Raw genomic sequence first — 27,999 nt, forward strand, 5'->3', positions numbered from 1 at the left:
CTGCCTGGTATGGCAACTGCTCAGCCTCCGACCACAAGGCACTACAGAGGGTAGTGCGTACGGCCCAGTACATCACCGGGGCCAAGCTTCCTGCCATCCAGGACCTCTATACCAGGCGGTGTCAGAGGAAGGCCTTAAAAATTGTCAAAGACTCGAGCCACCTTAGTCATAGACTGTTCTCTCTGCTACCGCCCGGCAAACGGTACCAGAGCTCCAAGAGGCTTCTAAACAGCTTCTACCCCCAAGCCATAAGTCTCCTGAACAGCTACCCAGACTATTTGCATTGCCCCCCTCCCCCTTCTACGCTGCTGCTACTCTCTATTATCTATGCATAGTCACTTTAATAACTCTACCTACATGTACATATTACCTCAATACCGGTGTCCCCGCACATTGACTCTGTACTGGTACCCCTGTATATAATGTAGTCCCGCTATTGTTATTTACTGCTGCACTTTAATAATTTGTTATTCTTATCTCTTACTTTTTGGGGGGTATTTTCTTAAAACTGCATTGTTGGTTAAGAGCTTGTAAGTAAGCACTTCACTGTAAGGGTTGCCAGTGTGTGCGTGTTGTATTCGGCAAATAAAATTTGATTTGAGCACCACATCAGTACTCTCTCGTCGCCAAAGATACAGAGCATGTCTTTAAAGGTTTTTGAGAAGGTAATTACATAAATTCACTTTGATTAAGATCACTTTATTGGTCAATTGCAAACAAGGTCCAACTAATATCTATATATATAGCTTCCAGAAAAACAGTCGATTTCAAACTAGGGATTTCATATGAACAAAACATTGACACATTCAGCCCAAAGCGGAAACACACACACACACACACACACACACACACACACACACACACACACACACACACACACACACACACACACACACACACACACACACACACACACACACACACACACACACACACACACACACACACCCCTCCGGTTGCTGGCTCACGCCTCTAACCCCTAGGCTATGTGCTGCCCCCACTTGATTTGATTAAGCTCAAAGCAAATTCAAGTTTCATTATAGATCCCTCTCCAAGGCTGTCTGATAATACAATTATTTTCTTAAAAGCAAACTAAACACACTCCAATTCCTACAGTACATATTCATTCAAACGTTATACACTTTTGGTGAGCGGTTTCCTATTTTAATGTTCTCAATAAAAAGAGAAGGCCACATCATTTACATTATTCCTTGCTACAATAACATCCCAAATCGGAATGAAAATATTGTATTTTACAGTACAAATATACAGTGTGTATGGATATTCAAAGACCAAGACATGCTACAATCTGTAGATGCAATCAAGATATCGGCAGGCTGCAGTATTTGCTGGTGTCTACTTAAAATACATTTTATCTGCAACTGATTAAGACCAAATTAATTCAATGAATGCATGCCATTTAGTCCACAGGAGGCTGCTGAGGGGAGAACGGCTCATAATAAATGGCAGGAATGGAGCAAATGGAATGACATCAAACACCTGGAAACCATGTGTTTGATGTCATTCCAACTGTTCACTCCAGTCATTAGAATGAGGTGCCACCAACCTCCTGTGATTTAGTCATTTAAGTGTAGATGAAGAACAATAATCAAATATTTATCTTGATGGAAGTCACACAATTGTACAAATTTAAAAAAATAAAATAGGTAGTATAGAGATGATTAAATGTGGGAATGAGATATATTTCACATTCTTTGGTCTCTAGAGGGCAGCACAGACAAGTTGCATATCATTGTTCCTATTTCTAACAGTCAACAAATGCTTGGTAATGTGGGCTTGATTCTTAAAACATTTGCACAAGTCTGACGCACATTTTACTTGAAACTACCATCTCAATATGAGGAGGGTCTTGCCATAGGAAATGTGCAGTATGCTATACTGCTAGGCTGGTCAGTTGTACTTTGTTTCTATTGGTCAGTGACTTTTTAATGTACATGGAAATTCTAACCTGTTTTGATTCCAAACTGATGGCAGTGGCAGCAAAACAGTTTAGGTGTGATGGTGGTATAGAAGAGATGTGCAAATGTTTGTAGCCTATTCCACACAGTGCCCTAGATATACTAGGAGGTAAATTGCATTCACTTCAATCATGGAGCTGCATAATTGGCTATCGCTTTATTACTGGCTTATTACATTGTTATTACTGGATTGCATTATTATTGAATTTATTATTGATTCATGGCATTTAGAGCATTGTAAATACTCTTGAATAAAATATGGAGTGATAGATACAGGCATGCTAAATTCATAACATACCTACTGCTAACCTGTGTATATTTGCATAGTTGCACATATATTTTTTTATCCAATACATTTGTAAAAACATAAAGTGTGTGTTAGAGGCTACTAGATAGTAGAAGCTTAAACCGTCACCCAAAACTATTAAACAGAGCTTTGTAATAGTTGGTCAGAGAAGGTAAAGTATGCCCTAACTGGCCACTAAATAAAAAAGACCATAGAAGAGTGCTTGTGCATCATAGTAATAAAAAAAAGTGGAAGATCCTCACTTGCACAGGGTCGTCGTGTCCATATTCAAAAAGCGAATGTTCATTCTCGTCTCGATCTCGATATCTTTCAGTATCTGAAAAGAAAATGTTGTTTTACTACCACTATAGTACTTAGTTACTAAACTCAGACGATACCTTCAACTATTGTGTACTTTAATAACAAGAACAACAATTGTGCTGCTATTGTTTGTGTTAAAGGGACAATCTGCAGTTTTGTCAAACAGCAGAGAGATAGGGCTGGAGAAATGTATCCACTTTAGATTTTCAAAGACAGAGCTATAGATGCAAGGTCTGACCATCCACCAGAAATGTAAATTATAGTTTTAACCATGTTTTGATGCTATACAGTATTTGTTTGCAATATCATTGTTTACAAACAACGGTGTAAAACAAGCTTATATTTTGGGTTCTAATGGGATGTGACAGTTGAACTAAGGTCATGAGGCATTTAAAAGTTATAATTAAGCAATATGACCAATATACCACGGATAAGGGCTGTTATAACGCGGAGTGCCTGGATACAGCCCTTAGCCGTGTTATATTATTGCTATTATAAACTGGTTACCAACGTAATTAGAGCAGTTTTGTCATACCTATGGTATATGGTCTGATATACCACGGTTGTCAGCCAATCAGCATTCAGGGCTCCAACCACCCAGTTTATAATCTTCATTAATCAATGGGCATATATCGTTAATTTAAAAGTAAAAAAATGGATGTAAGGAGTGCAGATTACGCCTTTAAAGAAGTGATGATTTAATGGGCTCTCCAGCGAAGCTCACTTAAATAATCTATACTTTGTTTATTTAATAATAAAAACCTTTTAAAAAGAAAACTATAGCCATGACTTTTACCAACAACAAACAAACAATTTTATTAGACACAAAATAATGTTTTATAACAAACCTTCAGAAAATGTTCAAAAGTGATCCCCTCGTAAAACTCATCTGGTTCCTGAGAATGAGATTATTGAATATGGTATTGAAAAAAAACTTTTATAGTAGTCAGATGTCATATAGCAGCTGATTCCAGATGTAAAACTCAGAGTGAGGAAAAAAAACATTTACAAGATGTAAAAAAGCAGCCGTACCATGTGACCCATGGAAATACTGGCTACCTCCAGCATGGCAGCATCTGCTATTCCTTTAGCCGTTTCCTTCCCCAGGGCTCCGCTCCGAGACAGCAGCTCCTCCACTACCTACAGTACACTCAGAGGAAAGGCAGTCATGGTTACAATACATAGTGATAGGCAGATAGGGTATTTGAAAGATAGGGCTGAGCAGTGGCTTACATGTCGATACTCCTCCAGAGTGATTGTTCCATCGTTGTCTGTGTCGTGCATATTAAACAGGACTGGGAAAGAAAATAAAGAAAATCTTACACGAACTCTTTACAAATATTTGCTTACCTGCATGTGTCATGAGGCATCACTGTAATGCATTTGCTGATTAATGCTGTATATGGGATATAGATCTGTTGTATGCGTACCTGCTATCCCAGCAGAACGTTTACAGATAATTGATTCCTGTATGGATTCCAGTCACAGTGTCAGCCATAGTACACATCAAACCATGTACAGTGTTCTGAATGCCATTGTAGAAAGTACACAAGCTAATAAGGAACTAACAAGGAACTGAATCCACATGTGCTGTCTGCTGTATTTATTGCTTGTGATTCATGTATGTATTTACGCACCTGTTGTGTGTCCCGAAAGAGACACAAAGAATTATATCCATTTATATCTCTTTCATTTTTATATATTATTATATCAATTTCAGCACATTGTTTCATTTGGTAGTGAAACTATACTATAATGCAAAACATCCATCTTAAAACCTGATGAGGACCAGGGGTGCTATTTTCACTTTTGGTGAAAATCGTATGATTTTTAAACGGCCTCGTACTCAATTCTTGCTAGTACAATATGCATATTTTTAGTACCATTGGATAGAAAACAACCTCTAGTTTCTAAAAACGTTTGAATTTTTTCTCTGAGTCCAACAGAAGTCATTTGGCAGCACTTTCCCTGACCAGGAAGTAGAATGCAAGATGTCTATGCTCGCTTCAACGCTCTGCCTATACATGGTCATGCCACCTATGACCCGAAACACACCTCATACGCCTTCCTCTGTGTCAAGAGGACGTCAGAGGAGAAATTTTGTGTTTATCTTGTTCTGACGTGAAATAAGACCTATTTCTTTGACGTGACCGTCCATTTCCGGAAGTCTGAAGTGCGCGACTTTGAAGAGAGATTGTGTTTTGTTTTGCTGCCGTTTCGGATGTCAACTATCTCCGGCTCGGATTTGATTTGATAAATGAGACCATATCATCGTAATGTATGTTTTTTCAATATAGTTTAATCAGATGATTTGAATTTTTTCGGGAGTTTTGACGTGTTCCGTTGTGTGACTTTGTTTACTGGGAGAGATCCGTGCCACTCGACTAGTACCTGAAGTGGGAAAGGTACCATTCTGAATGGAATGAACGACTCATCTGGACTAAGGACATCTTGATCAACATTCTGATGAAAGATCAGCAAAAGTAAGACCCAATTTATAATGTTATTTCATATATCGGTCGTGCATGTGAACTGGTCGTGGGCGCCCAGCTGGTTCTGGCTGGCGTGGCTATGCTAATTTAGCGCTACATTTTGTTTTCGCTATAAAACATTTAATAAATCTGAAATATTGTCTGGAATCACAAGAATCCTGTCTTTCAATTGCTGCACAGTATGTATTTCTCAGATATGTTTTATGATGAGTAATTAGTTATTTGACGTTGGTGTCTGTAAATGTTATGGCTGCTTTCGGTGCAATTTCTGATTGTAGCTGAAATGTAATTTATGATTTATACCATAAATATGCACATTTTTCAAAAAAAACATATGCTATACAATAAATATGTTATCAGACTGTCATCTTATGAAGTTGTTTCTTGGTTAGTGGCTATATATATCTTTATTTGGTCGAATTAGTGATAGCTAGTGACGGAGTAAAAAACTGATGGAGTTAGAAAAGTGCTCTCTTTTGCTGACGTGGTTAGCTAATAGATTTACATATTTTGTCTTCCCTGTAAAACATTTAAAAAATCGGACATGTTGGCTTGATTCACAAGATGTGTACCTTTCATATGCTGTATTGGACTTGTTAATGTGTGAAAGTTAAATATTTCTAAAAAACATTTTTTTGAATTTCGCGCTCTGCCTTTTCAGTGGAATGTGGGAGGAGTTCCGCTAGCGGAACGGGGGAGTGAGACAGGTTAACACCAGTCCACACTAACATTTTAATAACGGTACTCACAGCGGAGTTTCTCCCTCCTGACCTTCTCTCTCTCTTCCTCTGTCATGTTCAGTGCTGGAGGTCTGAAGTGGGACATCACCACAAGGAACTCCTCAAAGCTGATCTCCTCGACCGTCCCGTCACCATTCTGATGGAAGTTTCTATAGAGGTATAAAAGCAAGGAACATAAATATCTCTATCTTGTGGACAGATGAGGTCACTGCATGACATCCTAGGCACGTCATGGATACTGAAAAGGATACTGTACGCAATATGGTAGTAGCTCGACTTCGCCTATTACTAGCTAAGGTTGTATTATTGTCATATAGATTATAAACTCAGTGAAAAAAGAAAACGTCCCTTTTTCAGGACCCTGTCTTTCAAAGATAATTCGTAAAAATCTAAATAACTTCACAGATCTTCATTGTAAAGGGCTTAAAACACTGTTTCCCATGCTTGTTCAATGAACCATAAACAATTAATGAACATGCACCTGTGGAACGGTCGTTAATTGCCTACCGTCTGTAAGCTGTTAGTGTCTTAAGGTCACAGTTATGAAAACTTAGGACACTAAAGAGGCCTTTCTACTGACTCTGAAAAACACCAAAATAAAGATGCCCAGGGTCCCTGCTCATCTGCGTGAACTTGCCTTAGGCATGCTGCAAGGTGGCATGAGGACTGCAGATGTGGCCAGGGCAATAAATTGCAATGTCCGTACTGTGAGACGCCTAAGACAGCGCTACAGGAAGACAGGACGGATCGTCCTTGCAGTGGCAGACCACGTGTAACAACACCTGCACAGTATCGGTACATCTGAACAGCACACATGCGGGACAGGTACAGAATGGCAACAACAACTGCCTGAGTTACGCCAGGAACGCACAATAGCTCCATCAGTGCTCAGACTGTCCGCAATAGGCTGAGAGAGGCTGGACTGAGGGCTTGTAGGCCTGTTGTAAGACAGGTCCTCACCAGACATCACCGGCAACAACGTCGCCTATGGACCGTCGCTGGCAGGACTGGCAAAAAGTGCTCTTCGCTGACGAGTCGTGGTTTTGTCTCACCAGGGGTGACGGTCAGATACGCATTTATTATCGAAGGAATGAGCGTTAAACCGAGACCTGTACTCTGAAGCGGGATTGATTTGGACGTGGATGGTCCGCCATGGTCTGGGGCGGTGTGTCACAGCATCATCGGACTGAGCTTGTTGTCATTGCAGGCAATCTCAACGCTGTGCGTTACAGGGAAGACAACCTCCTCCCTCATGCGGTACCCTTCCTGCAGGCTCATCCTGACATGACCCTCCAACATGACAATACCACCAGCCATACTGCTCGTTCTGTGTGTGATTTCCTGCAAGACAGGAATGTCAGTGTTCTGCCATGGCCAGCGAAGAGCCCGGATCTCAATCCTATTGAGCACATCTGGAACCTGTTGGATCGGAGGGTGAGGGCTAGGGCCATTCCCCCCAGAAATGTCGAGGAACTTGCAGGTGCCTTGGTGGAAGAGTGGGGTAACATCTCACAGCAAGAATTGGCAAATCTGGTGCAGTCCATGCACTGCAGTACTTAAGCAGGTGGTGGTCATACAAGAGCTAAATGTTACTTTTCATTTTGACCCCCCCTTTGTTCAGGGACACATTATTCCATTTCTGTTAGTCACATGTCTGTGGAACTTCTTCAGTTTATGTCTCAGTTGTTGAATCTTGTTATATTCATACACATATTTACACATGTTAAGTTTGCTGAAAATAAAGCAGTTGACAGTGAGAGGACATTTCTTTTTTTGCTCAGTTCATATATGAAGAGTTCATTTCCAAAACACCAGAAATGATTGATTATCGCTACATTCATGTGGGTGTAAACCGTTCTCAGATTTTAATTATTAGGATTTAGGTGTGTATTACATTTTATTATTTTTTGGGCAAAATGCTATACAGTGCATTCGGAAAGTATTCAGACCACTTCCCTTTTCCCACATTTTGTTACGTTACAGCCTCATTCTAAATTGATTAAATACATGTTTTTCCCTACACACAACACCCCATAATGTCAAAGCAAAAAAAGGTTTAGACATTTTTGCAAATGTATTAAAAATAAAATACCTTACTTATTTACATAAGTATTCAGACCCTTTGCTATGAGACTCGAAATTCACCTCAGGTGCATCCTGTTTCCATTGATCAACCTTGAAATGTTTCTACAACTTGATTGGAGTCCACCTGAGGTAAATTCAATTGATTGGACATGGTTTGGAAAGGCACACACCTGTCTATATAAGGTCCCACAGTTGACAGTGCATGTCAGAGCAAAAACCAAGCCATGAGGTCAAAGGAATTGTCCATAGAGCTCCGAGACAGGATTGTGTTGAGACACAGATCTGGGGAAGGGTACCAAACAATGTCTGCAGCATTGAAGGTCCCCAAGAACACAGTGGCCTCCATCATTCTTAAATGGAAGAAGTTTGGAACCACCAAGACTCTTCCTAGAGTTGGCCGCCCGGTCAAACTGAGCAATCGGGGGAGAAGGGCCTTGGTCAGGGAGGTGACCAAGAACCCAATGGTCACTCCGATAGAGCTTCAGTTCCTCTGTGGAGATGGGAGAACTTTCCAGAAAGACAACCAGCCCTGCAGCACTCCACCAATCAGGCCTTTATGGTAAAACAGAAGCCACTCCTCAGTAAAAGGCACATGACAGCCCGCTTAGAGTGTTTGCCAAAGGCACATAAAGGACTCTCAGACCATAAGAAACAAGATTCTCTGGTCTGATGAAACCAAGATTGAACTCAGCCTGAATGCCAAGCGTCACGTCTGGAGGAAACATGGAACCATCCCTACGGTGAAGCATGGTGGTGGCAGCATCGAATCAAATAAAATTGTATTTGTCACATGCGTCGAATACAACAGGTGTAGACCTTACAGTGAAATGCTTACTTACAAGCCCATAACACTTAATTTTCTTAAAACTGCATTGTTGGTTAAGTAAAAAAATTGATAAACAGAAAAGTAAAAGTAACAAATAATAGGTGTGCCAAGCATGTACCGTCACACCCAAGAAGACTCGAGCCTGTAATAGCTGCCAAAAGTGCTTCAACAAAGTATTGAGTAAAGGGTCTGAGTACTTATGTAAATGTGATATTTCAGTTTTTTTTAAACCAGTTTTTGCTTTGTCATTATTTAATCAATTTTAGAATAAGGCTGTAATGTAACAGAATGTGGAAAAAGTCAAGGGGTCTGAATACTTCTCGAATGCACTGTACATAGGCCAGCAGTCTTTAAGGTGCAGGGTTGAGTACCGGGTGGTAGCCGGCTAGTGACAGTGTCTAAGGTTCAGGGCAGGGTACCGGTGCGGAGGACGGCTAGTGATGACTGTTTAACAGTCTGATGGCCTGGAGATCGAAGCTGTTTCAAAGTCTCTCGGTCCCAGCTTTGATGCACCTGTCCTGTCTCCGCCTTCTAGATGGTAGCGGGGTGAACAAGCCATGGCTCAGGTGGCTGACGTCCTTGATGAGCTTCTTGGCCTTCCTGTGGCACCAGGTGCTGTAGATGTCCAGGAGGGCAGGCAGTGTGCCCCCGGTGATGCGTTGGACTGACCGCATCACCCTCTGGAGATCCCTGCGGATGTAGGTGGTGCAATTGCCGTATCTGACGGTGATACAGCCTGCCAGAATGCTCTGGTCCATAACTAGCCTCTCAAAAATGATGACAGAAATGACTGCTACATGGCGATCAAATCAAATAAAAAAAAATATTTGTCACGTGCGCCGAATACAACAGGTGTAGACCTTACAGTGAAATGCTTACTTACAAGCCCTTAACACTTATTTTTCTTAAAACTGCATTGTTGTTTAGGTAAAAAAATTGATAAATAGAAAATAAAAGTAACAAATAATTAAACAGCAGCAGTAAAACAACCATAGCGAGGCTATATACAGGGGGTACCGGTACAGAGTCAATGTGCGGGGGCACTGGTTAGTCAAGGTAATTCAGGTAATATGTACATGTAGGTAGAGTTAAAGTGACTATGCATAGATAATGAACAGAGAGTAGCAGCGTAAAAGAGGGGTCTGGGTAGCCCTTTGTTGTGGGGATGTTTTTCAGCGGCAGGACCTGGGAGACTAGTCAGGATATAATGATATATAGCTGCCGTTTTAAGGGCTCCTAACCAACTGAGCTATTGTGTTTTTTCGCATTGTTTGTAACTTATTTGTACATAAAGTTGCTGCTACTGTCTCACAACTGAAAAGAGCTTCCGGACATCAGAACAGTGATTACTCACCTCGAATTAGACGAAAATATTTTCTTTAATGAGTCTGATGCGAAGGATATGCTACTTTCCTGAGACCAGGCCCAAATCTCTGTCATTCGCGTGAAGAAAATGCAGAGATACAGAGGGAGGAGGTGGGGATGCCTTGTGAGGATTCGGAGGAGAGTGAGTAAATCGCCACTACCATCGATTCAAATCAAAGTGTATCTGTCAAGTGCGCCGAATACAACAGGTGTAGACCTTACAGTGAAATGCTTACTTACAGGCTCTAACTAATAGTGCAAAAAAGGTATTAGGTGAACAATAGGTAAGTAAAGAAATAAAACAACAGTAAAAAGACAGTGAAAAATAACAGTAGCGAGGCTATATACAGTAGCGAGGCTACATACAGACACCGGTTAGTCAGGCTGATTGAGGTAGTATGTACATGTAGATATGGTTAAAGTGACTATGCATATATGATGAACAAAGAGTAGCAGTAGCGTAAAAGAGGGGTTGGCGGGTGGTGGGTGGCGGGACACAATGCAGATAGCCCGGTTAGCCATTTGATTACCTGTTCAGGAGTCTAATTGGCCAACGATCAATCACTGGAAAACAAACTTGATGAACTACGGTCGAGACTATCCTACCAACTGGACATTAAATACTGTAATATCTTATGATCCAGTCTAATCTGGTAATGAATGGTGTGGCTGTTGAACAAGTTGAGGAGACTAAATTACTTGGCGTTACCTTAGATTGTAAGCTGTCATGGTCAAAACATATAGATTCAATGGTTGCAAAGATGGGGAGAGGTCTAGCCGTAATAAAGAGATGCTCTGCTTTTTTGACACCACACTCCAAAAAGCAAGTTCTGCAGGCTCTAGTTTTGTCTAATCTTGATTATTGTCCAGTTGTGTGGTCCAGTGCGGCAAGGAAAGACCTAATTGAGCTGCAGTTGGCCCAGAACAGAGCGGCACGTTTTGCTCTTAATTGTAATCAGAGGGCTGACATAAATACTATGCATGCCAGTCTCTCTTGGCTAAGAGTTGAAGAGAGACTGACTGCATCACTTCTTTTTAATAGAAACATTAATGTGTTGAAAATCCCAAATTGTTCGCATAGTCATCTTACACAGCTCTGACACACACACTTCTCCCACCAGACATGCCACCAGGGGTCTTTCCATAGTCCCCAAATCCAGAACAAATTCAAGAAAACGTACAGTATTATATAGAGCCCTTATTGCATGGAACTTCCATCTCATATTGCTCAAATAAACAGTAAACCTGGTTTCAAAAAACAGATAAAGCAACACCTCGCAGCACAACGTCTCTCCCCTATTTGACCTAGATAGTTTGTGTGTATGCATTGATATGTAGACTACGTGTGCCTTTTTAAAAATGTATGTAGTTCTGTCCTTGAGCTGTTCTTGTGATGTTCTGTATTATGTCATTCTGTATTATGTTTCATGTTTTGTGTGGACCCTAGGAAGAGTAGCTGCTGCTTTTGCAACAGCTAATGGGGATCCTAATAAAATACCAAATACCACCGACACAAATAATATTGAGCTGGCTGGGTTTTCCGTGCATCGGCAGGACAGAGCAGCTATGTCTGGTAAGACAAGGGGCGGGGGTGATTGTCCATTTGTCAATAACTGCTGGTGCGCGATGCCTAATACTAAAGAAGTCTCGAGGTATTGCTTGCCTGAGGTAGAGTACCTCATGATAAACTGTAGACCACACTATCTACCAAGAGAGTTATCATCTATATTATTAGTAGCCGTCTATTTACCACCCCAAAACCGATGCTGGCACTAAGACCACACTCAACGAGCTGTATAAAGTCAAAAGCAAACAAGAAAATGCTCATTCAGAAGAGGCACTCCTAGTGGCCGGGGAATTTAATGCAGGCAAACTTAAATCCATTTTACCTAATTTATACCAGCATATCACATGTCCAACTAGAGACAAAAATGTTTTTGCACCTTTACTCCACACAGAGACACATACAAAGTTCTCCCTTGCCCTCCATTTGGCAAATCTGACCACAATTCTATCCTCCTAATTCGTGCTTACAAGCAAAAACTAAAGCAGAAAGTACCAGTGACTCGCTCAATACAGAAGTGGTCAGATGACACGGATGCTACGCTACAGGACTGTTTTGCTAGCACAGACTGGAATGCGTTCCGTGATTCATCCAATGGCATTGAGGAGTATACCACCACAGTCACCGGCATCATCAATAAGTGCATCGACGACATCGTCCCCACAGTGACTGTACATACATATCCCAACCAGAAGTTATGGATTACAGGCAACATCCACACCGAGCTAAAGGCTAGAGCTGCCACTTTCAAGGAGCGGGAGACTAATCTGGACGCTTATTAGAAATCCCACTATGCCCTCAGACAAACCATCACAGGCAAAGCATTAATACAGGACTAAGTTTGAATCCTACTACACTGGCTCTGACACTCGTCGGATGTGGCAGGGCTTGCAAACTATTACGGACTTCAAAAGGGAAACCCAGCCGCGAGATGCCCAGTAACACAAGCCTACCAGACGAGCTAAATGCCTTTTATGCTCGTTTCGAGGCAAGCAACACTGAAGCGTGCACGAGAGCACCAACTGTTCCGGACGACTGTGTGATCACGCTCTTCGTAGCTGATGTGTGCAAGACCTTTAAAAAGGTCAACATTCACAAGGCTGTGGAGTCAGATGGATTACCAGGGCGTGTACTCAGAGCATAAGCGGACCAACTGGCAAGTGTCTTCACTGACATTTTTAACCTCTCCCTGACCGAGTCTGTAATACCTACATGTTTCAGGCAGACCACCATAGTCCCTGTGCCCAAGGAAGCGAAGGTAACCTGCCTAAATTGCTACAGCCCGTAGCACTCACATCGGTAGCCATGAAGTGCTTTGAAAGGCTGGTCATGGTTCACATCAACACCATCATCCCGGAAACCCTCGACCCACTCCAATTCGCATACCACCTAAAACAGATCCACATATGACGCAATCTCAATCGCACTCCACACTGTCCTTTCACACCTGGACAAAAGGAACACCTACAGTATGTGAGAATGCTATTCATTGACTACAGCTCAGCGTTCAACACCATAGTGCCCTCAAAGCTCATCACCAAGCTAAGGACCCTGGGACTAAACACCTCCCTCTGCAACTGGATCCTGAACTTCCTGATGTGCCACCCCCACGTGGTAAGGGGAGGCAACAACACATCTGCCATGCTGATCTTCAACACCGGGGCCCCTCAGAGGTGCATGCCTAGTTCCCTCCTGTACTCTCCGTTCACCCACGACTGCGTGGCCAAACACGACTCCAACACCATCATTAACTTTGCTGACCACACAACAGCGGTAGGCCTGATCACCAACAGTGATGAGACAGCCTATAGGGAGGAGGTCAGAGACCTGGCAGTGTGGAGTCAGGACAAAAACCTCTCCCTCAATGTGAGCAAGACAAAGGAGCTGATCGTGGACTACAGGAAAAGAAGGGCCGAACAGGCCCCCATTAACATTGTTGGGCTGCATTGGAGAGGTGGAGAGTTTCAAGTTAACCAACAAACTATCATGGTCCAAACACACCAAGACAATCGTGAAGAGGGCATGACAACACATATTCCCCCTCAGGAGACTGAAAAGATCTGGCATGGATCAGATCCTCTAAAAGTTCCACAGCTGCACCAGAGAGCATCCTGACCGGTTGCGTCACCGTCTGTTATGGCAACTGCTCGGCATCCAACCGTAAGGCGCTACAGATGGTAGTGCGTACAGCCCTATACATCACTGGGGCCAAGCTTCCTGCCATCCAGGACCTATATACTAGGCGGTGACTCCAGTGACCAAAGTCTTAGACTGTTCTCTCTGCTACCGCACATTATTGTTATGTAATTCTATTGTGAAGACTTTTATAAAAAACATTTATTTTACTTTTTTTTGTAAATATTTTCTTAAGTCAATTTCTTCAACTGCATTGCTGGTTAACTTATGGTTGGGGGTGCTATTTTCACATTCGGATTAAAAGCGTGCCCAGAGTAAACTGCCTGCCCAGAAGCTAAGATATGCATATTATTAGTAGATTTGGATAGAAAACACTGAAGTTTCTAAAACTGTTTGAATGATGTCTGTGAGTATAATAGAACTCATATGGCAGGCAAAAACCTGAGAAAAAATCCAACCAGGAAGTGGGAAATCTGAGGTTTGTAGGTTTTCAAGTCTTTATCTATCCAAGATAGTGTAAATTTGGTCCGATTGCACTTCCTAAGGCTTCCATTAGATGTCAACAGTCTTTAGAACCTTGTTTCAGGCTTCTACTGTGAAGGGGGAGCGAATAAGAGCTGTTTGTACCTGGGGTCTGGCAGAATGCCTGGAGCTAAGTCAAGCGCGCGGCCGTGAGAGCGAGCTCTGTTCCTTTTCATTTCTAAAGACAAATGAATTGTCCGGTTGAAACATTATTGAAGATTTATGATAAAAACATCCTAAAGATTGATTCTATACATCGTTTGACATGTTTCTACAAACTGTAATATAACTTTTTTGACTTTTCGTCTGGACTTAGTGCTCGCGCGTTGTGCATTTGGATTCGTGTACGAAACGCACGAACGAAAAGGAGGTATTTGGACATGAATTATGGATTTATCGAACAAAACGAACATTTATTGTGGAACTGGGATTCCTGGGAGTGATGATGAAGATCATCAAAGGTAAGTGAATATTTATAATGCTATTTCTGACTTTTGTTGACTCCACAACATGGTGGGTATCTGTATGGCTTGTTTTGGTGCCTGAGTGCTGTACTCAGATTATTGCATGGTGTGCTTTTGCCATAAAGCTTTTTTGAAATCTGACACAGCGGTTGCATTAAGGAGAAGTATATCTTAAAGGGCTTGTAAGTAAGCATTTCACAGTAAGGTCTACAACTGTTGTATTCGGCACATGTGCCAAATACAATTTGATTTGATTGAGGGAAAGATGAACAGAGCAAAGCACAGAGAGATCCTTGATTAAAAACTGCTCTAGAGCGGTCTGGACCTCAGACTGTGGAGAAGGTTGTGACAATGACCCTAAGGCAGATACACTATACAGTGGGGCAAAAAAGTATTTAGTCAGCCAACAATTGTGCAAGTTCTCCCACTTAAAAAGATGAGAGGCCTGTAATTTTCATCATAAGTACACTTCAACTATGACAGACAAAATGAGAAAAAAAATCCAGAAAATCACATTGTAGGATTTTTTATGAATTTATTAGCAAATTATGGTGGAAAATAAGTATTTGGTCACCTACAAACAAGCAAGATTTCTGGCTCTCACAGACCTGTAACTTCTTCTTTAAGAGGCTCCTCTGTCCTCCACTCGTTACCTGTATTAATGGCACCTGTTTGAACTTGTTATCAGTATAAAAGACACCTGTCCACAACCTCAAACAGTCACACTCCAAACTCCACTATGGCCAAGACCAAAGACCTGTCAAAGGACACCAGAAACAAAATTGTAGACCTGCACCAGGCTGGGAAGACTGAATCTGCAATAGGTAAGCAGCTTGGTTTGAAGAAATCAACTGTGGGAGCAATTATTAGGAAATGGAAGACATACAAGACCACTGATAATCTCCCTCGATCTGGGGCTCCACGCAAGATCTCACCCAGTGGGGTCAAAATGATCACAAGAACGGTGAGCAAAAATCCCAGAACCACACGGGGGGACCTAGTGAATGACCTGCAGAGAGCTGGGACCAAAGTAACAAAGCCTACCATCAGTAACACACTACGCCGCCAGGGACTCAAATCCTGCAGTGCCAGACGTGTCCCCCTGCTTAAGCCAGCACATGTCCAGGCCTGTCTGAAGTTTGCTAGAGAGCATTTGGATGATCCAGAAGAAGATTGGGAGAATGTCATATGGTCAGATGAAACCAAAATAGAGCTTTGTGGTAAAAACTCAACTCGTCGTGTTTGGAGGACAAAGAATGCTGAGTTGCATCCAAAGAACACCATACCTACTGTGAAGCATGGTTGTGGAAACATCATGCTTTGGGGCTGTTTTTCTGCAAAGGGACCAGGACGACTGATCCGTGTAAAGGAAAGAATGAATGGGGCCATGTATCGTGAGATTTTGAGTGAAAACCTCCTTCCATCAGCAAGGGCATTGAAGATGAAACGTGGCTGGGTCTTTCAGCATGACAATGATCCCAAACACACCGCCCGGGCAACGAAGGAGTGGCTTCGTAAGAAGCATTTCAAGGTCCTGGAGTGGCCTAGCCAGTCTCCAGATCTCAACCCCATAGAAAATCTTTGGAGGGAGTTGAAAGTCCGTGTTGCCCAGCAACAGCCCCAAAACATCACTGCTCTAGAGGAGATCTGCATGGAGGAATGGGCCAAAATACCAGCAACAGTATGTGAAAACCTTGTGAAGACTTACAGAAAACGTTTGACCTCTGTCATTGCCAACAAAGGGTATATAACAAAGTATTGAGATAAACTTTTGTTATTGACCAAATACTTATTTTCCACCATAATTTGCAAATAAATTCATTAAAAATCCTACAATGTGATTTTCTGGATTTTTTTTCTTCTCATTTTGTCTGTCATAGTTGAAGTGTACCTATGATGAAAATTACAGGCCTCTCTCATCTTTTGAAGTGGGAGAACTTGCACAATTGGTGGCTGACTAAATACTTTTTTGCCCCACTGTATATACACAATAGTATGTGGACACCCCTTCAAATTAGTTGATTCGGCTATATCAGCCACACCCAGGTGTATCAAATCGAGCACACAGCCATGCAATCTCCATAGATAAAACATTGGCAGTAGAATGGCCTTAATGAAGAGCTCAGTGAATTTCAACGTGGCACAGTCATAGGATGCCACCTTTCCAATAAGTCAGTTTGTCAACTGTCTGCCCTGCTTGAGCTGCCCCGGTCAACTGTAAGTGTTGTTATTGTGAAGTGGAAATGTCTAGGAACAACGGCTCAGCCACAAAGTGGTAGGCCACACAAGCTCACAGGAAGGGACCGCCAAGTGTTGAAGTGCCATGCCTAAAGTCACATTGCACAATAACAAGCGTCGGCTGGAGTGGTGTAAAGCTTGCCACCATTGGACTCTGGAGCAGTGGAAACACATTCTCTGGAGTGATGAATCACGCTTCACCATCTGGCAGTCCGACGGACGAATCTGGGTTTAGCGGATGCCAGGAGAACGCTACCTGCCTGAATGCATAGTGCCAACTGTAAAGTTTGGGGGAGGAGGAATAATGGTCTGGGGCTGTTTTTCATGGTTCGGCCACGCCCCTTAGTTCCAGTGAAGGGAAATCTTAACACTACAGCATACAATGACATTCTAGACGATTTTGTACTTCCAACTTTGTGGAAGGCCCTTTCCTGTTTCAGCATGACAATGCCCCCAAGCACAAAATTAGGTCTATACAGAAATGGTTTGTGGAGATCGGTGTGGAAGACCTTTCACTGGCCTGCACAAAGCCTTGACCTCTACCCCATCAAACACCTTTGAGATGAATTGGAACGCCGACTGCGAGCCAGACCTAATCAACATACATCAGTGCCCGACCTTACTAACGCTCGTGGCTGAATGGAAGCAAGTCCCCGCAGCAATTTTCCAACCTCTAGTGGAAAGCCTTCCCAGAAGAGTTGAGGCTGTTATAGCATTAAATGGGGGGACCAACGCCATATTAATGCCCATGCATTTGGAATGAGACGTTCCTAATATTGAATTGTCTCCCCCCCCCAAAGCGTTCCATAGGGATGCTGGACATTTTGACTCCAATGCTTCCCACAGCTGTGTCAAGTTGGCTTGATGTCCTTTGGGTGGTGGACCATTCTTGATACACACAGGAAAATGTTGAGCGTGAAAAACCCAGCAGCATTGCAGTTCTTGACACATACCAGTGTGCCTGGCACCTACTACCATACCCCGTTCAAAGACACTTAAATCTTTTGTCTTGCCCATTCACCCTCTGAATGGCACACAATCCATTTCTCAATTGTTTCAATGCTTAAAAATCCTTCTTTAACCTGTCTCCTTCCCTTAATCTACACTGATTGAAGTGGATTTAACAAGTGACATCAATAAGGGATCATAGCTTTCACCTGGATACACCTGGTCAGTCTGTCATGGAAAGAGGAAGTTTTCTTAATATTTTGTATACTTTCGTTTTGCTGAAAAAACATTATTATTTGTCTCTGAAATGAAACCATCAAGTGATTGAAGATAAATTCATGCCTATCTGTCATTGAGCAACACTATGCCATGATTAGATTGGTGTTTTTTTCACTCTTTCATAAGTTCTTTAAAACAATAAAAGCTAATTTATCAAGATTTCTGAAAATGGATATATATCATTTTGGAAAGAAACTTAATATTCAAACCTTTCCGGTCTACACAAGTGCTAGGTGGTAGTGGCTAATGGCGAGGGGCTAAAGGCTAGGGGTTGTTTCTAGATGAGGCTGACATTTGACATCTGTGAGGCACCACCAAACCTACTGTTTAATGAAAATCACACTATGTAGGTAGATAGGTTATAGCTAGGAACATCTTGAGAAGTTCACTTTTTGGGGTTCTATTTTCGACTGGTGTTAATTGTCAAACGCACGCTCGTTAGCAATTTCGATTTGTTAAAGCCGGCGCTCTGCTATTTTCCAAACCTTGCGCCAGGATTGGTAATTGACGTGTCTAATATCAGCTCGCTTGCGTTGAGGTGGGAGGGTAAGAAATATCTGAGGTGTGCCCTTAAAAAACATGCGCAAAAGGGCACATTTCAGGCAACGCTAGTGGGGATATTTATTTAGTTGGTTATGGCATGGATCTTGCCAGCGGAGGCACACAGTAGACTAATCAATATAATAGCCTAACCCCAATGTTATATTAAAATAGCACTTTTGGGAGCAGCAAAAACAGTCAACACCCTTTTCTTCTTTTACTTGTCCATTCGGACAACTTAAATCTATATTCTTCTTGTCCAACATTTTTATTTACCGGAGTTGCGTTAATGTCAAGCCCTGAATGTGTGTCTAAAAAACCCAATGTGTCTTGAAACCCCAAAGTCTCATTATAGGCTATGGATATTATTTATATCCAGCTCCTGTGAAACGTTGGACTCATTATGCGCGATGCCCATTGAATGAAATATGCCTATTTAGAAACATCAAGTTGTTAAAGTCTAATTACTGTTTTTCATTTATATAAAAAGAAAAAGCATCTTCTACTGTCATCTGTTGGATCTGAATGTCAAATTGCAGGAATTCCAATCGCTGTCCGTGGTGTGGAATCAACTATTGATAAATGCCTGTTTCTTTGCCTTTACAATTCTACTTCGCCATATCAACGTCGAAGGTAGACTAATCTTATTATAACATTTACAAATCTTGTTACAAGTTGAAGCAACCACATAAAAAGCGTTAGAGCAGGTTTTCATTGGCCAGTGAGTGATCAAGCCCTCGTCACACCAACAATTTATATTAATTCAAAGAAAGCCTGCCTCTTTACGCTAACACCAGGTGTTACGCCCATTATTCCCGCTGTCAAAATAGCCCAAATACTTCAGACACACCACCACTCAACTGCTTTACTTTGCGTTTGGTTTGTTAAAATAGAGCCCTTAGTCTTGTACTTATTGAGGTACTTAACGGGAACACGATAATCTACCTTTTGTCAAAGAAGGCCTCTATAATTTGGGTGCGGATTGGATTGCATGCCAGGTCTGGAATTGTGTCGAGGTCAGCTCTCCTACAAGTGAAAAGACAAGGAGATAATTAAAAGGTGTGCACCAGGAAGCTGGTCACTTATAACATCTTGCTAAACAAAAGCCAAACCAAAACCTGTTAGGCTAGTTTATTATAAAGAAATGGGAAGAACCACTTCACCAGAAATGTATTATGCCAGGATACACCCATGTGTGTCCCCATAGTAACAGCACAAGTTAAAAATAAAGTGTGTTAGAATGGGCCTTTACAGAGTGTATGAATGTCAAACATTATTAGGGAGTCCTACCTCAGCATGTCTTCATTGTGGCTCAACTGCTTGAATCTTTTGTGCAGGATTCCAATTTGCTCTAAGGAAACTGAGGAACAAAAAAAGGACTGTCATGAGTCCAAGACAGAGAGGGACATCCTACCACAGCAGGTTAGAGACATACATGGATGAAGGAGAACTCACATGTAACTTCAAGAGGCCTCTTATTAGCAAAATGCCAGGCAGCACATCAGTTAACACTGAATGAGCAGGAAACCATGACGGATTGCAGAGTAATGATGTTAACGGAACACAATTGTTTTTAACTTTTGCCAACTACAATTTATGTTTGTGTCTTGTTGTCATGTCTAATTTATCATTCAGTTTGCCTAATTTGACATCCTCAGGACTAACACTGTATACACACACACAGTATAAGCAGAGAGTAGGGCTGAATGTTTATTCAGCATCTATTTTTAGTTGATGCCAGTGGATTTGTATATTCAAATGTAAAAACGATTTCACATTGCATTCTCTCATCGTAGTTTAGAGAAAGACTGTAATAAATGTGTATTAAACTGTGTATTACATGTAATGATGAGCTCAAAGTATTCAAATGCATTCAAACAAGGACTGATATCTATCTATCTAATCGCCACAATATTTGAAATAAGAGTGTGTGTGTGAGTGAGTGAGTGCGAGTGTTTCAGTGTGTGAAAAAGAGGCCGAGGGAAGGACAGCTCATAATAACGGCCATTCTAGCCATTACTATGAGTCCGTCCTCCCCAATTAGGGTGCGACCAGCCGCATGTGATACATTCCTAGGTATATTGTATGGGCATACCAGTATGTGAAGATCTAATATTGGATTACCAGTGGTATGAGGAAACTCACTGAGGGTGGGGATTTCAGACAATAGAGATGGTGAAGAAAAAAGGTCTGTTCACGGCCTCATTGCTTGCATGTTTTTCTGAAGCTATATACAAAGTATCTAATCTATTATTCATGGTGGCTCAGTCAGGCCTACACTGTTATTTGTTTATTTGGATCCCCATTAGCTTTTGCAGAAGCTACTCTTCCTGGGGTTCACAAAAAACATGACATGCAACAAAACACTGATACACAAGGACAGTCACACAAATTTAAAATACAACGATATACAAACAATACAACAAAAATTGTGTGTTAGAGTGTGTCTGTGTTTGTCCCCTCACTGTCCCCACCGTTCCATGAGATATAATTCATTATTAAAATAATAATAGTTATTATTTTTTAAGGTAATTCTGCTGTTTGCTTGAGTTGGAAGGGAGTTTGATGCGATCATGGCTCTGTATAATACAGTGCATTGTCATGAACTCGTTTTGGACTTGGGGACTGAAGAAACCCCTGATGGCATGTCTTGTGGGGTATGCATGCGTGTCTGAGCTGCATATTATTTGATTGTGCAGACAATCTGGAATCTTCATCGCAGTAATATTTCTCATAACTAGAAGAAATCTAACAATACAGCTTCAACTATCATCTTATTATCCATTTATTTTAACCAATCATCTGTCATCGGAGTCAGCGCAGTACAAGGTGAGTGCTCTACCCCAATTTTCGGGGTATCCAAAAGGAAATGCCGGCGTTACAGAGGCAAGAGAGGGGAGTCCTGGCAAGATTAAGGCCAAGGGAGAACCAGCCACCTCTTCCTCCATTCTATAACATGGATTACCTCTGATTGCGGATTTGCTACCAATGGGACTCTCGTAACTGTAATACTCCCTGCTTTTCTGAAAAATTGCTTTCAGACAAGAACCCCCCAATGGCTATCCGAACTCGATGGATTCTCCACATAGATGACACAATGTCAATTACACTCCACACTCCCCTCACCCACCTAGAAAAGAGGAATACCTATGTGAGAATAATGTTCATTGACTACAGCTAAGCTTTCAACACCATTTTCCCCTCCAAGCTCGTCACCAAGCTTAGGACCCTGGGACTGAACATCTCTCTCTGCAACTGGATACTGGACTTCCTGATAGCCGACCCCAGGTGAAGAGGGTAGGCAACATCACCTCTGCCACGCTTACACCACAGGGGTGTAAGCTTAGTCCCCTTCTGTTCAGCCACGATTGCGCCAACACCATCATCAAGTTTGCTGAAGACACGACAGTGGTAGACCTGATCATTGGCGACGATGAGACTGGGAGGAGGTCAGTGACCTGGCAGTGTGGTGCCGGGACAACAACCGCTCCCTCAACGTCAGTAAGACCAAAGAGCTGATCATGGACTACAGGAAATGGGGGGATCATGCCCCCATCCACATCGACAGGGCTGAAGTGGAGCATGTCGAGAGCTTCAAGCTCTATGGTGTCCAAATCACTAAGGACTTAAAATAGTTCACACACACGTGCGCACAGTCGTGAAGAAGGTGCGACAGTGCCGCTTCCCCCTCAACAGGTTGAAAAGTTTTGGCGTGGGCCCTCAAATCCTCAAACAGTTATACAGCTGCACCATTGAGAGCATCCTGACTGGCTGCATCATTGCTTGTTATGGCAACAGCACTGTCCTGGATCACATGGCAATGTGAGGGTGGTACAGACAGCCCAGTGCATGGCAGGGGCCGAGTGCCCTGCCATCCAGGACCTCTTATCAGGCGGTGTGAAAGGAAGGCCTGAAAAATTGTTAAAGACTCCACCCAAGCCATAGACTGTTCTCTCTGCTTCCGCACGGCAAGAGGTACCGGTGCATCAAGTCTGACACAAACAGGCTCCTGAACAGTTTATATCCCCAAGCCTTAAGACTGCTAAATAGCTACACAGACTACCTGTCCCTTGTATTTTATTTTTTCCCTGTCTCTAGCACACTGACAGGATTCTACACACTCACGCACACTGACACTCCAACACACACACACATTTATACTGACTCTACAAACGCACGCACTCACATACACCCACACACTGTTATTTTTTCATATACCCCTATACATACAGTATCTACCTTAAATCACTCCAGTAGGGTGCTTTACTATTTTTAGGCAGTAGAATTACTTTAGCATACTTCCACATCTGTGGACACACACACCTTTAGGCTTTGGTTAAATATATAGCAAATAGGGGTGGCAATAGATTCTGCTACCATACTCAATAGTTTCCCATCAATGCTGTCTATACCTGGTGGCTTGTCATTATTGATGGATAACAATAGTTTTTTCCACCTGTCCCACACTAACTTGACTAAATCAAAACAGCAATCCTTCGCTTTCATTATTAGATATTTTATACAAAAATATGATGGATCACTGTTTAATGTTTTCATTTCACTTCTGGGTTTTTCCACTTTACTAGCAAAATAGTAATTGAAACGATTGGCATTATCGAAAGCGTTTGTTATAAATTAACTATCAACTTAAATGAACGATGGAGATTAATTGTATTTTCTGCCCATTATATCATTTAAGGTACTCCAAAATCTTTTTTCATTGTGTTTTATGTCATTTATCTTTGTTTGGAAATATAATTGATTCTTCTTTTAGTTAAGTCACAAAATGTCTCAGTTTACAGTATATCAACCAATCAGATGAGCAGCCTGACTTGTTTGCCACCTCTTTTGCATAATTTCTTTGAACCATAACATTTTTCAATTCATCATCCATCCAGGGGGCTCTAACAGTTCTCACAGTTCATTTCTTAATTAACAGGTGCATGCTTTTCAACAATTGGCATTAATAATTTAACAAATACTTCCAACGCTGCATCTGGATTCACCTCCTCATACACATCAGACCAACATACATTTTCAACAAAAGAATCCTGAGAAAACATTATAAATTACTTTAGGCCCAACCTTTGGCACTTCGGCTTTCCTTATTATTGCCACAATGTTATGGTCACTACAGCTATTTGACCAAGGAGAGTGATGAGGTGCTGCATCAGATGACCTGGCCTCCACAATCACGAGACCTCAACCCAATTGAGATGGTTTGGGATAAGTTGGACTGAAGAGTGAAGGAAAAGGTTTGAATCCAGGCTGTATCATAACCTGTCATGATGGGAGTCCCATAGGGCGTCGCACAATTGGCCCCGCGTCGTCCTGGTTTGGCCGGTGTAGGCCGTTATTGTAAATAAAAATGTGTTCTTAAATGACTTGCCTAGTTAAATAAAGGTTACATACATTTTTACAACAACAAAAAAAGCAGCCAACAAGTGCTCAGCATATGTGGGAACTCTTTCTAGACTGTTGGAAAAACATTCCTCGTGAAGCTGGTTGAGAGAATGCCAAGCGTGTGCAAAGCTATCAAAGGCAAAGGGTAGCTACTTTGAAGAATCTCAAATATAAAATATATTTTGATTTGTTTAACACTTTTTTAGTTACTACATGATTTGATATGTGTTATTTCATAGTGTTGATGTCTTCACTATTATTCTACAATGTAGAAAATAGTAAAAATAAAGAAAAACCCTGGAATGAGTAGATGTGTCCAAACTTTTGACTGGTACTGTATAGTGTATGTCAGTCAGTCAGGTGGCTAGCTGCCGGGAGAGACGTTGAAGGGCTTTGGCTAGTATTACTTTGCCAGATAGAAGGATGAAGTAAGAAGCTAACGTTAAACGGAGCCTACCTCAGCAGGAGCAGAAAATAGGCTACTGAGTTGTCATAATAGCTTTGCTTCACAGAGAGTAGCCTACTGAGACAGATAGCGATGTGGCGCTCAGTGGTGAGGCTGAGTCAGGCTGCAATGCATGCAGGAGGAAGCAGAAGAGAAAGAGAGGAAGCAAGCAGAGAGTGAGGTTATAGCAGTGGTTCCCAAACTTGGAGTTGTTCATGTTGAAAGAATTCAATATGAACATCTCCACATGGCCCATCTTCCCTATAGGCCGACATTAAAATGCAAACAATACAATTCTAAAAATGTCATTTGTTTTTTGTTATATTGGTGGTTGTTCGTCTTATCTCCATCGCCCACTGGAGTTTATAGTTCACATTACCCACCTTTTTTTACCACTACATCAATGATATTAATACAGAATCGTAAGTAATATTCTAATAATTTATGTGAATGTGATAATACAATCATCTGTGTGCTCCATTGATGTCTGTTTGTTAGGAGCGTGATTAGTAATGCCTAGGAATACAAATGTGAACACTATGTAATTTGAGAAAAGAGAGCCTATCAATGTATAGCAGATTTTATGCAATTCATCATTACAACTGACTGAACAATCCCTGATGCTATGTGTGAATCATTTCTCATATTTACCCCCTTCCAGGGGTAGGCCTATAACATTACAAATTGTAAAGCTAATAGGCTATTTGTTTGTAGATCGACTGAGGTGAATGAACCTAAAGCAGCCAAGGTGATAATGGCTTGAGCCATTTTTGCTGTACTCCAAATAACACTTAAAAAAAAAAATGTTTTATTTTATTGTATAGAAATCCAGTAAATGAGCTTCAACTTCCAAAAAATGTCCTCTGATCAAAGCTTAAGAATTATCAGAGAGCCCACTATGGAAATGTTATATACTTGTAGAGTATATTGTTCTAAACAATGTCTTGAAATAAACAAAATCAAAAAGGGTACTTTGATCTATTAACATTAATATTTTTAGTATTGAATAAATTCATATGAAAATTTGACATACTCCATATTTCAGAGCACACTATAAGAAGTATAATGACACCAAGATGTTGTTACAGGAGACATGTATAGGTCTTAATCCACAAATGGTTTGTGATACAAATGTAAAAAGCATGTCAAACATCCAATGAAGTTTCTACGTGAAAATTGCCAGAACAATTGGCGATACAAAAATATTTTCGGCTATACTGGCGTGGAATTGCCCTTTTAAGATTTAATCGTTTTAGCAACCATTTCCTGGTTGCTAAAATTCTAATAGTTCACCTAATTTCAGTTTATGTGACAAAACAAGAAAGTATAGTGTAGAGAATCATTCTACCATCTAAATTTGCTGTGAAATATATTTTCCATTACCAAAAATATTGTATTTTCAGCTGTTTGAAGATAGTGTACAAAACCGAAAGTAAAAGATGCAAAAGCTAGATTTAAGAATGGGAAGCATAGAAATAGCGCACATAGAACCGATCTACCGCTTCTTAGACTTGCTTTCAATGAGAAAGAAATGTGAGTTATCTGTTAATGTGAATTTGGTCAGGTAGCCCAAAAAGGTACATATTGCAGCTTTAAAAAAATATAGGCGATTAATCTGGTCTAATACGATTATCAAGTCTCATTTCTTTCATCTGACTTTAGTCACAAGGACATTCCATATTTGATCAAACAGTCTTCTCATTGTTCTGCTTTTAATTTGGACATGGTAGCTCATCTCATTGCAGGGTATCAGGAAAGACACTGCAGTAGGCCTACTAGATGCCTGACAATCATCAGACTGTGATACCTCAGGTTCACAGTCTGAGATTAATGTCATACATTTGATTTGAAAATGTCCTCTCACAAGCCAGAATGCTGAATACAATTGCATTTCAATGTATTCTACCAGTAGTCTGTGCGGGTTGTCCTTTTGTGGGTAGGAATTTGAGCAGAAATATCCACAGGAAAGTAATAAAGTATTATTAAACTGACTTTCCAAACACTGGTACCTCCATTGATATTTATATCCCCTGGCACATGCGCAAAACAATGTAAACAAACGTCTACAGGAGGCCTCTAGACAAGTATGCATGTATTGCCTGCGCATGTTTCAGGTGATCTGAACGCACTACCAGGCTTTTAAAAGTTAGTTTAATTATACTTTCATGTGGATATTGTCTCAAATTCCGCACTATACAAGAACCAACCCGACAAACAATCAGCAGAGTAAGTTCTAATAGAATTTTATTCAACATTCGTGACACAGTGGACATGAAACTAGCTTTCCGGTTATGTCAAAGCCTTTTGCGCGCTGACAGCATCGGCGCCAACTAGCAGGAAAGATACTCATACTAGTACTGTAGCCTACAGCAATATATAACTCATCCTGGTCGGCTATGGAAATAGCCCCCAGAACACTTACCGCTACACTTGATGACGTGTATTATGAAGATACTCATTATTGAGAATGGTGTTACTTATTGTGGGGGCGTTTCATTTCACAATAATGATACATTTTAGCGCAGGATTACATAATCCCATAAAAATGCGTATTCTCAACAATTGTAATCGTATACTACAAAAAACAAACGTAATACTCACAACCCGTCTTCTCTGCCAATTCTCTGTATTCGGGTTCATCAGATAATGACTGTAATGCGCCCATAACTCGAGAAACGCGCCAGCCGACCAATCCAGACGCATGGAAATACCGATTGGTCTCGCTCAGGACAACGCTGGTAACTACTGAAATCGAAACGGCGTCAGTTCAGTGGAACAGATATTTTTCATTAGCACATCCCCAACACCAACTCATGTTATTGGTCGATACCGGCTGCGCTCATAATTAAGTAATACGCCAGTTTCTTCAAGGTCCTAATGCATTTCAAGGTGTCATTCTCTGCAGACAGAGCGCGCACTTCCGCAACTTGGCAGTCTCCTTTGATCTAGTTGTCTCACTACTTCTTCTTCGTCTGGTTTTCTGGCAGACAGCCGCTTCGTTGTGTATTGCTGCCTTTCAGTTTGGAAAGTGCATTGTATTGCACATTTTGTTCACAGAAAAGGGAAATAAAAAAAATAGGAAATTGCATCCCCATCTATATATATATACCACTATCTCCAACACACCCGTCCACCCCTGCCCAATACTTTGGCCCCAACAGATCCTACAGCAGGTCATCAGCCTGGGAGGCGGGAACCCCTTCTCTCAAAACCCCCTGTAGTTTTTCTGCACTAAAATCTCTGATACCCAAACACATCTATGCTTCTGCTACTACCAATTCAATCTTCTGGGACTTCCTTCCCATCTGTGCGGTAAAATTAATGACCATAGCAATAAATTCCAAGAAGCCAACCTTACTAAAGCAC

General features: G+C 41.4%; 1 protein-coding gene across 1 annotated transcript; it reads right to left on the bottom strand.

Moving 5' to 3' along the window:
* Window positions 1-683: 683 nt before the first annotated feature.
* LOC139536417 (calcineurin B homologous protein 3-like) lies at window positions 684-27,565 on the bottom strand. The gene is made up of 8 exons (XM_071336944.1): window positions 27,235-27,565; window positions 20,076-20,145; window positions 19,731-19,811; window positions 5,828-5,967; window positions 3,820-3,881; window positions 3,619-3,726; window positions 3,435-3,482; window positions 684-2,602 (listed from the first exon to the last, which is right to left on the bottom strand). The coding sequence occupies exons 1-8, from the start codon at window positions 27,296-27,298 to the stop codon at window positions 2,525-2,527; spliced, it is 651 nt and encodes a 216-aa protein (XP_071193045.1). The 5' UTR covers window positions 27,299-27,565; the 3' UTR covers window positions 684-2,524.
* Between the last annotated feature and the right edge of the window lie 434 nt (window positions 27,566-27,999).

The sequence above is a fragment of the Salvelinus alpinus genome, chromosome 1 (genome assembly GCF_045679555.1).
Source record: "Salvelinus alpinus chromosome 1, SLU_Salpinus.1, whole genome shotgun sequence".
Taxonomy (NCBI): Eukaryota; Metazoa; Chordata; class Actinopteri; order Salmoniformes; family Salmonidae; genus Salvelinus; species Salvelinus alpinus.